The 15,274-nt window shown below is 35.4% G+C and overlaps 1 protein-coding gene across 1 annotated transcript in view; it reads right to left on the reverse strand.

Annotated features, from left to right (window-relative positions):
• LOC108368050 (bromodomain-containing protein 4) overlaps positions 1 to 15,268 on the reverse strand; it is a 31,466-nt gene extending 16,198 nt beyond the window's left edge. Inside the window, exons 1-3 of the mRNA XM_017622799.1 lie at positions 15,156 to 15,268; positions 14,604 to 14,906; positions 4,969 to 5,373 (exon numbers count right to left, since the gene is read on the reverse strand). Of these exons, the coding sequence (XP_017478288.1) occupies positions 4,969 to 5,373; positions 14,604 to 14,627 (429 nt within the window). The 5' untranslated portion in view covers positions 14,628 to 14,906; positions 15,156 to 15,268. The remainder of the gene's footprint in view (positions 1 to 4,968; positions 5,374 to 14,603; positions 14,907 to 15,155) is intronic.
• Between the last annotated feature and the right edge of the window lie 6 nt (positions 15,269 to 15,274).

Genomic DNA, 15,274 nt, shown 5'->3' on the forward strand with positions numbered 1-15,274 from the left:
GATTGAGCCTTTCGTCAATTATCACCCGCAGGTATTTCAGCTGACGTGAGGATTGAAGGGTATAACCGCCGACTTTGGACGTTGCGGCCTCAGTTTTTTTCGGCTACTTATAAGGATTGTCTCCGTTTTTTATTTTATCAGCCATTTTGCCACCGCATCGATCGCCGTCATGCATAATAACGTCGGACCTAACACGGGCACCTGTGGTACTCCTGCGGTTATAGCATACTTCCTAGTAACAGAATCCGTGAGATATTCTAAAACTCTACCGCTGAGATGACTTCTTTTGGTGTTAATAATGTAAGATGGAATGGCCAGTTTTTGGAGCTATTTTAAAATTTAGACCGTTCTGCAGTATCGAAGGCGTTTTTTACATCCAATGTTACCATTTCACAGTAGTGTTTTGTCTCCCTATCCATCGCTTTCCTATTGCTTCAGTAGCGGTTGAAACCACTATTGCTGCTGTTGTCGACCTCTGCTTGCGGAACCCATATTGTTGTAGTGATAGTCTCGCAGCGCTTTAAGTGAAATCTAATAGCAATAGCGATTATGTACGACGTGTTCTAGTAGCTTACGCATGGTGTCAGAGAGAAAAATAGGACAATAAGACGATGGTATACCTAACGGTTTTCCTAGTTTTCGGAGCAGTACCAGTTTTTGATTTTTCCACATTTCAAGGAATGTCATCTGGACCAGCTAAGCTTTGCGATCTCCAATCGATTTTGCGGATTGAATTACTTCTATCATCGTAAGTGGAATCACTTCACTTACCGATTCAGATGCTTGCTGTTTTGCTGCACCAACTGTCTAGCGCAATTTGGTCTTATGAATACATATCCAAAAAAGAAATATCCTGCTGTTTTTGCCAATCGAGGTCGTACAGCACGAACTTTATAATATTTAACATGGTGAAGCACATAAAAATACACCTACAGCGCTTACTTGGACATATCGTGGGCATGGATGATGATGTTCTGGTGGAAAGATCCTCCGACTGGGCACCCATGGGTGGACAACGGAAGCAAGGACATCCAAGAATTTATCAATGTTTCAGGATTTTCTAGGGCAGTTAAGAATTTTTTCGGAACTTTCATTCATGTTTTTGTCTTCGGAGTTTTTGTTTTGGGATCGTTTTATAGACTACTATTTGGAGATTTTCGGGATGATCCCAAATCTTTTAGATTAAAAAGTATATTTAAATTATTATCTTAAACACAGTGCCACTTTGTATTGAGCACAATAACATGTCGAAGCTCATCTTCTGTAATATCCGGCTTTGGCGAAGATTCATATTGCAACTGCGGTAAAATGGAACCTATTGAAACGTGTAATTCATCTGTTAAGAGTCCTTTTAGTATTAAGAAAGCAGAGCATATATTGCGACTTTACCTTGGGATACGAAAGATCTTTCAGGTTGCACTTAAAAAACTTTGTCCGAAGTATGTTAATGCAGTTCTGTCGTCAAGTCGTTGTCACTAATGCAATTTTAATGCAATTTTAATGCAAAATAATTAAAAAATTATTAATAAAAAAACGTAATGGACTAGAAAAAAGTATACTTATATAAATATGCACAAAATAAAGGTAAAGTTAATAAATTTAGAAACTATTGTAAATAAAGTTTAGAATGTGGTTATATATATGACATTAAGTGTCCACATATAAATAAATGTGTATGTAGATGCGTACTCATCTACATATGTATGTATGTACATTGTTACATAACAGTTTCTTTGAAATCCTCTGCATTCAGAGAACTGTTCATGCCAACTACGTACCAGCATAGTGGTCGCTAGTGTACATTTCATTTGACCCAAAAACAACCGTATTATTAAGGTTCGTGTAAAAACTGCGTGGTTGTGGATGACTACCTACATATGCATGTATGTATGTATGTGAATTCCGGCTTTGATTCCCACAATTTGAGCAATTGTCTCACTCCAGCGTTTAAGTCATCGCCTAATACAACTTATTTAGTACTTTGAATTTTTCCTCAGCAGTTGTAGCTTGTTTAAGGTACTATTGTTTGAGCTGCGCATGTTCATGCTTTGCTTTTTGGATTTTTTCTTTGTTTTCCAAACTTAGGGAAATTACAGAAATTACTACATTTTCGTAGCATTTATGATGTAACATAAAGCCGGCTATTACAACTATATTTGCGCTTAGGATAAACTCTTTCATTTGAAGATAATTACTCGTACTTTAGCAGTTTTCGCATTGGCTACTTGCCAAAAACACAAGTGGTCGTGACTTACTTTGACAATTGTTGTCATTTCTGACACGCAAGGAAAATACGCGTCGGAAGGTGTTTCTTTCCTAAGGCAAATATCGTAGTTAAAGCGGGAATTATGTTAAAAAAAAGTAACCGAAAAGGTTATCATTTTAATTGGCGTACATTTAGTGAGTTGTTTTGGTCAAGGTGAGTTGTTAATAAGGCAACAGTGAACTACATTGAACAGCTGCAGTTTTTATAATAGAAAAAATTTAGAAAACCAAAAATGAATTTTAGTTGTTTTATGTGTTGCAATAGCACCATTAATGCAATCAGCTCAGTTCCCCAAAGGCGCCTGATAGCAAACAAAAGACTTAAGCGACAAACCTCATTTCGCAGTTCAATGCTTATTTCAATTAAATGCTATTAGATTTAATCAAAGGCATTCAATATTAATTATATGCTATAAAAATAATATCCTGTACTTTTCAGCATGACAAAAGTGACATAACCTTGTATTTGTACGAAACCACGTCGTATATGACCCACCTAAAACAAGCAAAGCAAATGCTAAATTGATTAACAAATTCATCAGTAAATCAAATTAGACTATTAATACCACTGAGGTTATGTAGAAGACAGAGAATTTGTTAAAGTACATTTATTTTCAAGTATGTAGTATATGTATATGTATGTAAGTAAGCCTTTTTAAATGCCAGCGCAGCGATGCCATAAATTGCTATTGATTCGTGTTACTATTTCATATCTTTGTATATCTGCAACTAAAAGATTAATCACAAAGGCGAAGCTACAGATCTGTGGAGTTGGTCGTATAATTGGTAGCTTAATCAAAGCTTTATACGTAAATTGTGAAAAAATTACTAATTTATAAACATTATTAAAAATCTTGTTCTAATAATTTGTAAGGATACACCCAAATACATGGAGGCTTTAGCGCTTTAGTTGATCCTTCGACTCAGCAATGTGCGGAACTAGTGAAAAAGGAACTGTACGAGTGACTAACATGAGTTAAAAATGTATGTAAGTTAGGTAAAATATCACAATTCGGTAATGCAACTATTTTTGGAAAGGGTAGCTCTACTATTCATGTAGGTTGAGTAAAATATAATAACATGATCATAAAGCAAAAGTGATTTAAAAAAGCTTTAACCCACAGATATTCCTTGACAGAGTTGCCAACTATATAAAAACTAAAATGAGTTTGAATATGTAGTTTAAGTAAAACATTTCAAAAGCATGTATTAGAATTCGAAGTGGTGTTCTGAAATTTTTAAGGATTGGCTGGGGATTGGCATGTGCCACATCAATCAGTCATAACTTTGCTATAAAGAGGCTGATTAACAACTTTTTTTTTCTACGGAAAGCCCACTTATTACCATTGTACCAAATAATTTGTTGTTTCATTTTAAACGTTTTCAATTCCAAATCGCAGAATCAATTTTGAGTATCTATGTATGTAAATTTCTCTTACAGCTTTTTTTTGGTACTACATACAGTTCATACCATTATTAACTAAAACTAATCGTTTATTTGATTGTTAGTATGTAGCTGTGAGTTTTAAATAAAAATCATTTTTAATGTTATTTTCTTCATTTTATGGTCCAGTAACTAAGCACAACATCTGTCGGATCTGCTAGTAAATAAATAAAAAAATTTCTTAGACTAACTATTTAAGTAGGCTTTCTGCTTAAGGCAGTGTCACACGATTTTGCATTTGCCCAACATTTTGTGCAAATCTTATACCAATCATGTGAGTGCACAAATATTTTGCTCTATCCCAACGAGGAAAAAATGTTTTTTTTTTCAAAGTTTTTAATAGAAGTGCGCGGTATTGTAACAATCGTGTGATTGCAACAAAAAATTGTCGTCCCATTTTATTTGCTTTTTTTTGCACCAATAACCCAATATAAAAAATGTACAAATCTGTCCAAATGTACCAATCTTAAGACACCGCCCTTAGTTCTGAAGTTAAGTAAACTACATTTTTTCCCGGATTATTGCACACAATGGCTGCAAAATCATAAAACATAATTCCTCAATTATACGAGTATCATAAAGACTTTTTTATGTAAATTTCGCCAACGTTTCTCGCTCAAATATGTATGCTGTGTACTATATAATAATATACTTGTGTGGATAAACAACTAAGTCTGGAGAAAAACCTTCGTTTATTCTAGTGAAGCAGCTTCGCAAGTTTTAGCGGATTTGCCAACATGTTGATTGTATTTAGACGTGGAGCGCGGCAAAACTAATGGAAACGCTTAACATCAAGAATCGTGCAAGTAAAACTAGTCACGACAGCGACCTGGGTACAAATTTGCGCTTCAAAGCACTTTGTTGCTGGTGCTGAGCTCGCACACATACAAACAGACATACACACCGAGACCAACTGGCATTGCAATCATTGAATGAATCTCTGCCAATGCAACAGATGAGTTGTTATACCCTTTCCAACTCAATAAAACAAAAAGATATTTAGAAAAACTGTTAAAATTATTCGTCGTACGTTTACGGTTGAAATCTTTATCTAAGACAGCAGCGTCTTTACAGTGAAGTAAAAAAACAACCACAATTTCATTGCTGCCGCATTTTGTAAACTTCAAATTATCTAATTAACATTTGTATTGTTGTTATTGTCACCAATGAGTGCGTGCTGTATAATTTAAAAGCAGCAACAGCAGCAACAGCAACAACATTGCCATCGAATTCGTCGCCATATGTCAACCTCGACTCACCTCTTGACTTTGTTCCAACAACTGTGTGCTGTGTGGTCGTATTGTCGCCGGATAATTGCGCAACTGTGGCGGCTGATGATCTTCATGCTGCTGGTGTTCATGCGGTGCAATAGGACGTATAATGAATTGAGTTGGTTTCGGGCCATAAATAGTTTCCTGTGGATTTTCCGGATCATCAGCGTCCGCAGTGTCGGAGCGATGATTTGCGTAAACAGCTTCATCTTTCGCGCCAACTTGACGTTTATCTTTCGCAGTTTCGTCTGTCGTTGGTACACTGGCTAGCGTTGACGTTAGCGACGTGACCTCACTTAGCGTTGATGCTGAAGTTGGTATAGCGGCGCTTGCAGCAGATTTGGCATCGTTTGTTGTTTCAGAGTGGACAATTAAAATGCCTGAATTGAAAAAGAAAATGGTTAAAATATTTATTAGGAATTAAATTTTAATTAATTAGGATTATAGAAAAAAGTATGAAAAGAAATGAAAAGATATTTTGAGTTTCATAAATCTAACCGCGGCAATAATAACCTCGAGATCTCATACCCTTTCCGTTGGTTCCACAAACGTGCGTTTATGTTGGAGCTACGATAAGAACTAATTCGAGTCAAGCTAAGCTAAGTGAAGAAAATGGTAAAGCGGGTATCACGTATAGTATGTGCATTTATAAAAGAGCATAGTTACGATCAGAAACAATTGAAAATAACGCAGAGGAAATGCTCGTTTAACATTTCTTTTCTTAGCTATATCGCTCATATGGCAGCAACAAAATAAACGCACCCTCAAAGCATAAACAGACGGCAGCGTTGATCCGAGCCAACGTGTTAACTGCCTTAATTGTATTTTCGAGGTTTTAAAATTGAACAAGTCAAAAAGTCTAAGCTCGGGCGAAGCCGAACATAAAATACCCGGCGCACATATTAAATATATTTCTTCACCTTGCTGAATACTACCCTTACATGATAAACAGAGTGGTTTTACCTCTATTTCTAAGAATTTCGATAGAATACTTAGTTAGACTTAATGAGATAAACTCATATGTATAGTTATAAGTGGGCGGTACCTCGCCCACTTTCTCAAACTCCATAATATTGTTATTTAATTTAAAGGGATTGTTTTGAGCAGCCATTTTAAGTAAATTAGCGTCCTTAAATAGCGAAATATCAGGCAAGTTCCAAAAAAATTATTTTTATATTTTAATTATATATTTTACTTTACTTTTTTATTTTATTTTATTTTTTTGTTTCATGTTTCATTCTAATTCTTTAGATTTTAAATTTATTAAAAAAGGCCGCAACTTTAATTATATGAAAAAAGCTAATAATTTAAGGAGGTAAAAAATTAAAAAAAAAAAAATATTGGTCGTGGGGTTTGGCAGATGAAATGCTGACTGGTGTAAAGGTCTTCCGAGTAGAGACCTCAGCTGCTACGTAGGTAGGGGTAATCTCTTTGTTCTTTCCCGGTCAGCTAACGCAGGCAGCGTATAGTGCTGGCCTCCAAGTCTACTATGATTAGGTTAAATCGGAATCTTCATCGTTTCAAATTTTAGTTTAGAGTTCGGGCTCTTACGTTCTCGTTCGCGCACTCTAAGCAGTGTGCGAATTTCCTGGGGAGAACCTTTGCCCGCGGCATAAAGGGAATGAGTTTTGAAGAACCAAATCGGCTTAGTCGGTTCAAGGGCTCATCGAGGTCAATAGCGTGTATCTACCAGTGAATGATACTGCAAAATAGGCATCTATATTGCAACAGGAGCTCACTATTTATAGTAAATCCTTGTCGTACATAAGTATTTGTTCTCCCTGCAAAGAGATGTGCAATGAACTTGGGACTTGCATTCCTACTGCGGGTACTAGATGTTAAATATGTCTTGGATATTGATCACTCTATTGAATTTCGAAAGTGGCGGTTTCCACAGCACATACACTCACTACCTCCAAAACCCCTCTAAATAAGGCACTCGATTTTGAAATTGCAGAATAGTGGTTAGAATTTGCCTCTTTAACACCACCATATCTAAACTAAAGACCTTGCGAAACTAATAACGGGTAGCAGAAGAACCTCCGCGAACCTTTTGGACATAAACTGGGTAAATATAAAGTGACTTACTTTTGTACTACGACTTAAGGTATCCATACACCTACGCGATTCTGTCGGTGGGAATCTGTTCCGACAAAAATTACAACAATGCCGACCATAGTTTTAAATAAGGAACCACACACTTATACGATTCTGCTGTAGCGATTTATTCGAACATTCACAGTTCTTCTTTTTGTCGTGCCGATATCGCAGACTGCCGCGCTTTTAGAACGAAAAAGGTCAATAGAAGGATTTTACAATATTAAAACAAAATTGAACGTAAGAAAACAAAACAAATTTGATGCAGAAAAGTTAAGAATTATAATTTTGTTGAAAAATATTTTTTGTTTGACTATAAATTGACAGTTTTTACTGCGATAAATCGCACAGATGTGTGCGTACTTGCTTTTTCGAAGCAGTTATGTCTGTAACATCAAAAACGGTGCGGATTCGTTGCGACAGAATCGCGTAGGTGTGTGGATACCTTTATACCATTCCTGCAGATGAAATAATAATATTTAGAACTTTGGCGATATGTTTTTAAGTACATACAATAAGAAGATGCGATAAACCCTAAAAAGTTATATAAAAGTGAACAGTGGATTCCTAGGTCCAGCGCCCTTAATTAGCCTGTCCAGGGTTGGCGAGAGGGGGGCAGCCGGGCATTTGTCCCGGAGGGATTTGCGGGCCCGGCATCGCCCAACAGCATTGAAGATAACCAGATATTAAAATATATATTCTTGGTACAAACAATTTTGATTATGTTAATAATATCTTAAATAAAATGTACATTAGCATTATAAAATAAATAATATAAAAAAAAACTTTTTAATATACATTGAAATTTTAGCAAAAGTCATTATAAACAATCTATGAAATTGAAAATGAAAAACGTGGAGCGCATGCAATACAAAGTATTCGATTTAATTGACAATAGTCAAACTACATAACGTAGACCTAAAATTTCTACAGCGAAAGTAGAACTTTGAAATCGATTTTAAGCGGTCGTTATTCATATACCCACATACATACATTCATATATTACTTTTCATATCAATTCAAGTGTATTACATGCGCCCCACGCTTTTCATTTTCAATTTCATAGATTGTTTATAATGACTTTTGCTAAAATTTCAAAATCAAAAGTTATCAAAACAAATTCTATGGGACTGAGAAGTATTATTTTCTACTTTTTAGTCCATTTATAAAAGCGTTGTATATTAAAAAGTTTTTTTTATATTATTTATTTTCTACTTTTTAGTCCTGTCTGAATAAAATTTTGCAATAGATATTAAAATAATTCAACGATATTAATAGAAAGGTGCACACACATGCATTTACATATGTATGTACATACAAACGACACCAATTAATATTATAAAGAAACGGCGTGTCGTCTATTTCCGCTGTAGCAAACGTAGTACATAGGGCGACATCTAGATGTCATCCACCTCGCCCTATTCACTACAGCTGTCGCCCTATGCACTATGCTTTTTTATAGGAACTTTTCAAAGCTTTGCTTTGGTGTCGGACACACAACATTGAAAGTTTCTGGATCCACAACATTGAAAGTTTCTGGACGCACAACATTGCAAGTTGATAAAAGCGTTATAAAAAAAAAACACTCACTTCGTGCTGAAGTCTACATACTAAAACAGCTTATTTTAAATACGTTCTGGCATCTTTATTTGAGCTTTCATATGCCCAGTCATGACAATTTTATTTGAAAACGTTCTTGCTCTTTTGGAATTGATTCGACAAGAACTCTGATAAGTGAGTGGGAAATCCAAGAACGTTTAGTGAAGTTTTTGGACTGCAACTTCAAAACAGGCGAAGCTATCGCTGAGCTGATCTGTAGCACTCTACAAAAGCACAACATTTTACTGGCTGACTATCGTGGGCAAGGGTATGACAATGGCAATAATATGATCGGCCTTTACAAGGAGCACAGAGTCATATTCTGAGAATAACTCTCTGGCCACATTCACAGCTTGTGCTTGTCATAGTTTAATTCTATGTGGAGTTCATGCAGTTGAATTTTGTATAGAAGTCATCATATTTTTCGGTATAATATAGAAATTGAACAATATCTTTAGCGTAAGCCCTCAGAGAATTAAATTTTCCTTGCACAGCATGTCACAAACACGTTGGTCGGTTCGTATGAAACCTTTCGCAGCTCACATTCCAAGATTACTAAAAGCAATTGAAAAAATCGAGCTTATGAATACGAGTCCAGCAACGCTAATGAATCTGAAGGGTATTGTAAAGTATATGCAGACATTCGAGCGTATCTTCCTGGCCCCCATTTGGTTCAAAGTTTTGACGGCAACCAACCATCGAAATCTCTTCCTACAAGCGGGAAATGCCACACTGGACATGGAAACAGAGAACATATGGAGCCTGATTGATGAATTGAAAGCGTGCAGGCACCAATGACCATTAATACTTAAAGAATGTGTAGTTGGCAGTGTAGGCATTACAGATACGTCGCAGAGAAAATACGCAAAATTAGGAAGCGACAGTTTGACGAATCACATGAAGAAGCACCTTCATTCGATTCTGAAACTCAATTAAAGTAGGTAGTTTTCTACGTCCTCATGGCTGCTTGACAAGGCGTTTCGAGGTCGAAAATTATCTTGCAGCCAAATTTATTTTTTGTGAAAGTATCATGATCTGACGGAAAAAGACCTCGGCGGAAAGGCAGTTCCATTCTGTGCGATTTATCGCGTAGACATTTCTATGGATTTAATAGAAGAAATCATCCATCCAAACGCTGTTCATGTAGCAAGTTTGGGATTTGATGGACGGAAGTACTAAGTACGAATATTTTGTTCTGTTCCAGTGGAGCGTTTGTTCAGTCTGTTGTCTCGAGTAAAGAATTTTTTATCTTCTACCATGAGTCAAATCGCTTAATAAGTCCTGAAACATTGACACTAGAGTCCAGGCTGGCTCGTAGTATGAATTTCGTCTCACTAATTTCCATGTTCGCCGACCAAAAACCCCGAAAGAGTTTCTTCGACTGATTAAATTTCTGATGACATATTTAATCTAGTTAATTTAACCAAATCCAACTATCAATGTAAGCATAAGTGCAAGTATAAGTATATATATGTATATCTTAAATAAAATGGATGGTTTGAATTGAACAATTAAACTAATGCTGTTTTACTGGATGGAGTTTATATTTGAAGAGGGCCCATGAACGCGACATGCACCGGAGCTTGGTTAGGCTCTCGACGGCCCTGGGTCTGCCATGGGGCACCGTTAGCCGAAACTACTATATCAGGATGAAGATCGCGGACTGATTTTTATTTATGACTTTTATAAATAAAAGTCTTAAATAATTGTTATCTATAACATTTAATTTAAAAATCAAAATTCACTGTTATTTTGGCTTTATAAAATAAAAATCAGAAATAACTGTTATTTAAGGAGTAGTTAAATAAAAGTAAAAAAATAACTATTAAAGAGCACGAAGAACCGGAAACAGCAGAGCAAATTATATGCTACAGTGAAGCCCTCACCAGAACCAGACTTCCCTTCCTAGGATCACCCTGCCTAGAAGCGCACGACCTAAATGACATTCGAGCAAAAGACCTGTAATGTTTCTTCGTAATGAATGAAAGTAGTAGTGGATAAAAGAGGACCTGCCAATGCCATGGACTGTACACGGTTTTGTAATATCATTAAAACTCAAATGGGGTAGATTTCAATAGCTTTACTTTTGATAAATAAAAAGTTCGAATAATGAATAGCTCCAAAACGACTGATTAATCATGCAAGATATACCGTTAACCAGTGTGTCGCAGTCGTTTGCTGGAACGTGTTCTGATGGTGATAACGAAATCATTGCCTGGAATTTGCTTAAGTCAAGTTGTGTTGAGTGCTAGACAGTCCAGGAACTCAGAGGGATAGATTTTTCAGAGAGAATCTCTCCAGCTGCAGAAATGAAAATCTCTGATGAGTAAAGCCAATCTAACCTCTGGTACAGAAAGCTTAGTTTCGGAAAAAATACCCAGTTCCCTGAAAGTTTATTATTATTGTATGGATTGTCATGACGGAGTCAAGAAAACTTTGGTCAGAAAGAAGTTGCTGGCAACAGGATAGGTTATTCTAGGTAGGATTTTGTAGGATACTGCCAGCCCAGGCACTACTAAAAAGCAGCTCAGTTAAGGAAATCTTCCCAATACAAAAGTGATAATCTCAAAGGACACTATTATTCTGGAGCCAGTCCAGGCTCTAAGAAGATACACTTTTAAGGCTGTTGCAAGATCGATAGTGTCCTGGCGCTGCCAACGTAAAGGTACTAGAGAAAATCTAATTATCATCGGAACTGGTTACCCAAGTCCAGATATTGCGTGGTAGTGCCAATCCAGCCACCACGAGAAATAACCGCTGTTAAGAGAATCTGTTCAGCCCAGAGGTGATTATATGTGATTAATTTTTCTAAGCTAGGGCTTGTTCATATTCTATTGGGTAAACACATTTTTAAGAAAATCTGTTAAGCGCTGGAACAGATTACACGGTGCTACAAACAAAAAAGTCATGAAATACACTCGAAACAAAACCTAGTGTAGGTTGTAGGTATGGTCGAGTACAACATGAAAATAGGTACCGTATAGTTCCTGAAGCCTCCATTTTTTATACAAAAAAGCGGTTATTTTCGTACTTTATGCAGTTATCTATTAATAGCTTGACTGTTTTCCATCCGATTTTAGAAATCGAACAAGTTTTGAAAATAGAATTGATAGACCTTTAAAACGATGACATATAGACTTAGCTTGTAGGGAATTATCATCGGTAAAATTTTAATGAGCCCCTAGTTTCCTTCATTATTTGAACTTTGATCATCGCTAATTTCAAAAGTTTCTATGTTGTATATGTATATCTAAAAGAACATTTGTTTTCGAATAAACTGATACTTTATCCAATGCAATTGCATACAAATTGTCGAAGTTAAGCAATTTAAGCAAAAATACGGCCTTGAATTTATATGTGTGTATGTACCGGACGTGCCGATTTTTTGAGCGATGTGGCTAAGGGGATCATCAAAATTGATATATACAATGGCTCTTAAGCAAAAAATTTATTTTTCATAAAATTTCAGGAAAATGGGTGTGGCACTACCCACATATGCCATACATATATGCGTATCTCAAAAACTACTTGACCGATCTCGACCAAATTTGACATACACATTATGCTTGGTCTCCGTGTTGAATTTTTTGAAAATCGGACAAAAAAAAACGTGCTGCACCCACATAAAGGTAATTTCAAAAACACTAGGCTAGTTATATTTCAGGGGGTGCACGGTTTGTCCGATTTAAAAAAAAAAACATCAACACGGTGCTTAAGGAGGCCAAACTCAATGTGTATATCAAGACCGGTCAAATAGTTTTTGAGTTAGGCATATATGATATACATATGTGGGCGTTGCCACGCCTATTTTACTAAAATTTTATGAAACATAAATTTTCTACTTAAGAGCCATTGTACATATATATCAATTTTGACTAAATATTGATGAACTCGTCAGCCAAACTGCTCAAAAAATCTGCACGTCCGGTACATACACACATATAAATTCGGGTGTATTTCATGCATTTTTTTGTAGCACCGTGTTATCTGCAAAATAGAATTTCATACCCGTCAAGAAAATTTTAATTACAGAAATCTAGTTAGGCTCCTGACGGAATCAGGGATTTGTCTAGAAAATTTCCGGCCGGGTATTTTTAGTTTCGGCCAAATGAAAAAAAGGAAAGAAGATTCCTTTAAGGTAATTTTAATAACTAATATCTTGGGTTATGATGTAATATCGGATTTTTTTCCGTTTATACATACATATGTACTAAATAATGTATGCAATCTATTTATATAATAAAATTGTAACAGGCCGATGTCTGTACATTATAGATATTAAAGAAAAATTACTATTAGGGGGTCTTTATTTGAACAACAGAAACCAAATCAACAATATTTAGAATTTTTGTTTGTCTGCCTGCCAGTCTGTGTGTTTGTACGCGCATCACTCGAAAACTAATGCATGGAATTGAATGCAGTTTTCAACTATGCTTTGTCAGAAGTCTAACTTAAAATGTAGAAAGAAAACAACTAGAGAGTTGAGTTGCCACCTGTTTAAAAACTGCAGTTTAAGTAAATTGATAAGATAAAGCAAGTATTGCAATATGGCAAAAATATAGAAAAAAAAATTAGAGAGTTGCACCTGTTTGAGAATTGCAGTTTAAGTAAATTGATAAGATAAGGAAAATATTGCAATATGGCTGCCAAAAGAAAGAGATTTAAGAAGGTATGCAGCCGAAAGTATTTTTTGTTAAGGGTTGCCACCTGTTTGAAAATTTTAATTTAATTTAATTTATAAAATATAAGATATGGGTATCAAACTGAAGAGGTTTAGGAAAGTTTACTGCCGAAAATATTTTTGATGAGGGTTGCCAGCTATTTGAATAATTGTATTCAAATAATTTGATAAAATAAGTGAAATATTACAATACGGGTATCAAAATGTACAAACATACTTTTGAGGCGCAGTGAAGCACGCCGGGTAGTTGCTTGTTAAAAATAAAACCAAAACTATCTTGGTTCAAAAAACAAACAGATTGGGGTGTTCCAAAAATGCATGTAAAAAAAGTGAAGTCGGAATTTTTATGCTCTCACCCTCTAGGATTGTTCTTTACCGAAAAAAATATGCCCCTATTTTATATTTTGAAATCAAAGAATATTTAGAGGTCGCGAAAGCGCTGAAATTTTCCATGTACATATCTTATATGGGGGAAAACAGCTTTTCGTAGAAATGGTATAGAATTCTTGAAAACCAATATTTTTCGCCCCTTGTTTCTCTTCAGGAGATTCCCATTATTTCTTTGAAAAATTTTTCATAGTAACTATATTTTATGGGTCCGCCAAAATCCCTAGAAAATGTCAGAAAATGCAATGGGGGATAAATAAAAAATCTTTAGTATTAAAAAATTATTAAATAAACAGTTGGGTAGTGTTATTGGAAGTCTCCCGATTAGATTCAGAGTTTTCCGATCGAAAAATATTGACTTTCAAGAATTCTGTAATATAAAATACATGAAAAACTTTGAGCGCTTTGAGCGATCCCTATCTGATTTCAAAATAAAAAATGGGGATATATTTTTTTTCGATATAGAACAATCCTTTGGGGTGAGAGCATTAAAATACCGACTTTAATGATTTTGGACCACCTTCATGAACCTACAACAGGCGCAACCTCACAAAGGAGAGAGGCAATCGGCGATTCTTTTCGGTATCGGCCCAAACCGATGAACGATTGTAGAGCGAAACAAGAAGGAGAGTTCTTTTATTTAAAAGTATAATTTTCGAACCCATCAAGGAAACGGTATTTCGTTTTTTTTAATAAGGAAGTTTGGGACAACAAAAAATTTGTTTATACGACGATACATCAAAACTTCATTGAACTGCGGCTGTTACTACATTTATTTTTAACCTCATACAAGGTCGTAATGAGAATTGAAGAATATAGGCAAACATTTTTTTTTTTTTACTATTTTAGGGATTTTCTNGCAAATAAAGAGAGTCACCCTCATTTTGTTGTTTTTTTTTTTTAATCCACAGCCAGTGTTGAGCGCCTGCAGCAGTTGAATCTTATTTAAACGCCTATTAAATTGTTTCCCCAAGGACTAGTATTTGAAGTAAAATTTGTGTCTACACTCTAGTGCACTTAATCAATCACGAATCAATCAATCCAACCAAAGAAGTGACAACATCCTAAGTATCATTCAACATGGTCTTTGCAACATAAGTACAATCCGCACAGGCGGCGCGCAGAATTGTCCGCTTCACAGTCTTTTCACACAACAATGACACTACAAGAAATGAGCGCAAAAATTTTCGTTACGCTTGGTATTACAAAACTTTGCACATTTGCTTTGTTGTTGTATTAAGTTAGTGCAATTTTGTTTCAACTTTTTTCTTTTTTGTTGTTGTTTTTTTTTTTTCAAATTTAGCGAATCTCTGTCACAATTGCTAGTCGTGCTTTATAATACTGACAAAGTGCAATTTTCTTGACATACTAACAACAACAACGCTGGTATTAGTTAAGTAAAGGAAATTACAGTATCCGTTGCCGCGAGGCTAAAAGGCACAAAGTTTCAAGCAAAAAAAGCAAATTATAAAAATTAAATAAAAAAAAAATCGAAAATTCCACTGTTTGCGCGAATAAAACTCTATTTAG

The sequence above is a fragment of the Rhagoletis zephyria genome, unplaced genomic scaffold (genome assembly GCF_001687245.7).
Source record: "Rhagoletis zephyria isolate East Lansing unplaced genomic scaffold, Rhagoletis_zephyria_1.1 Rzeph_scaffold_02934, whole genome shotgun sequence".
Lineage (NCBI taxonomy): Eukaryota > Metazoa > Arthropoda > Insecta > Diptera > Tephritidae > Rhagoletis > Rhagoletis zephyria.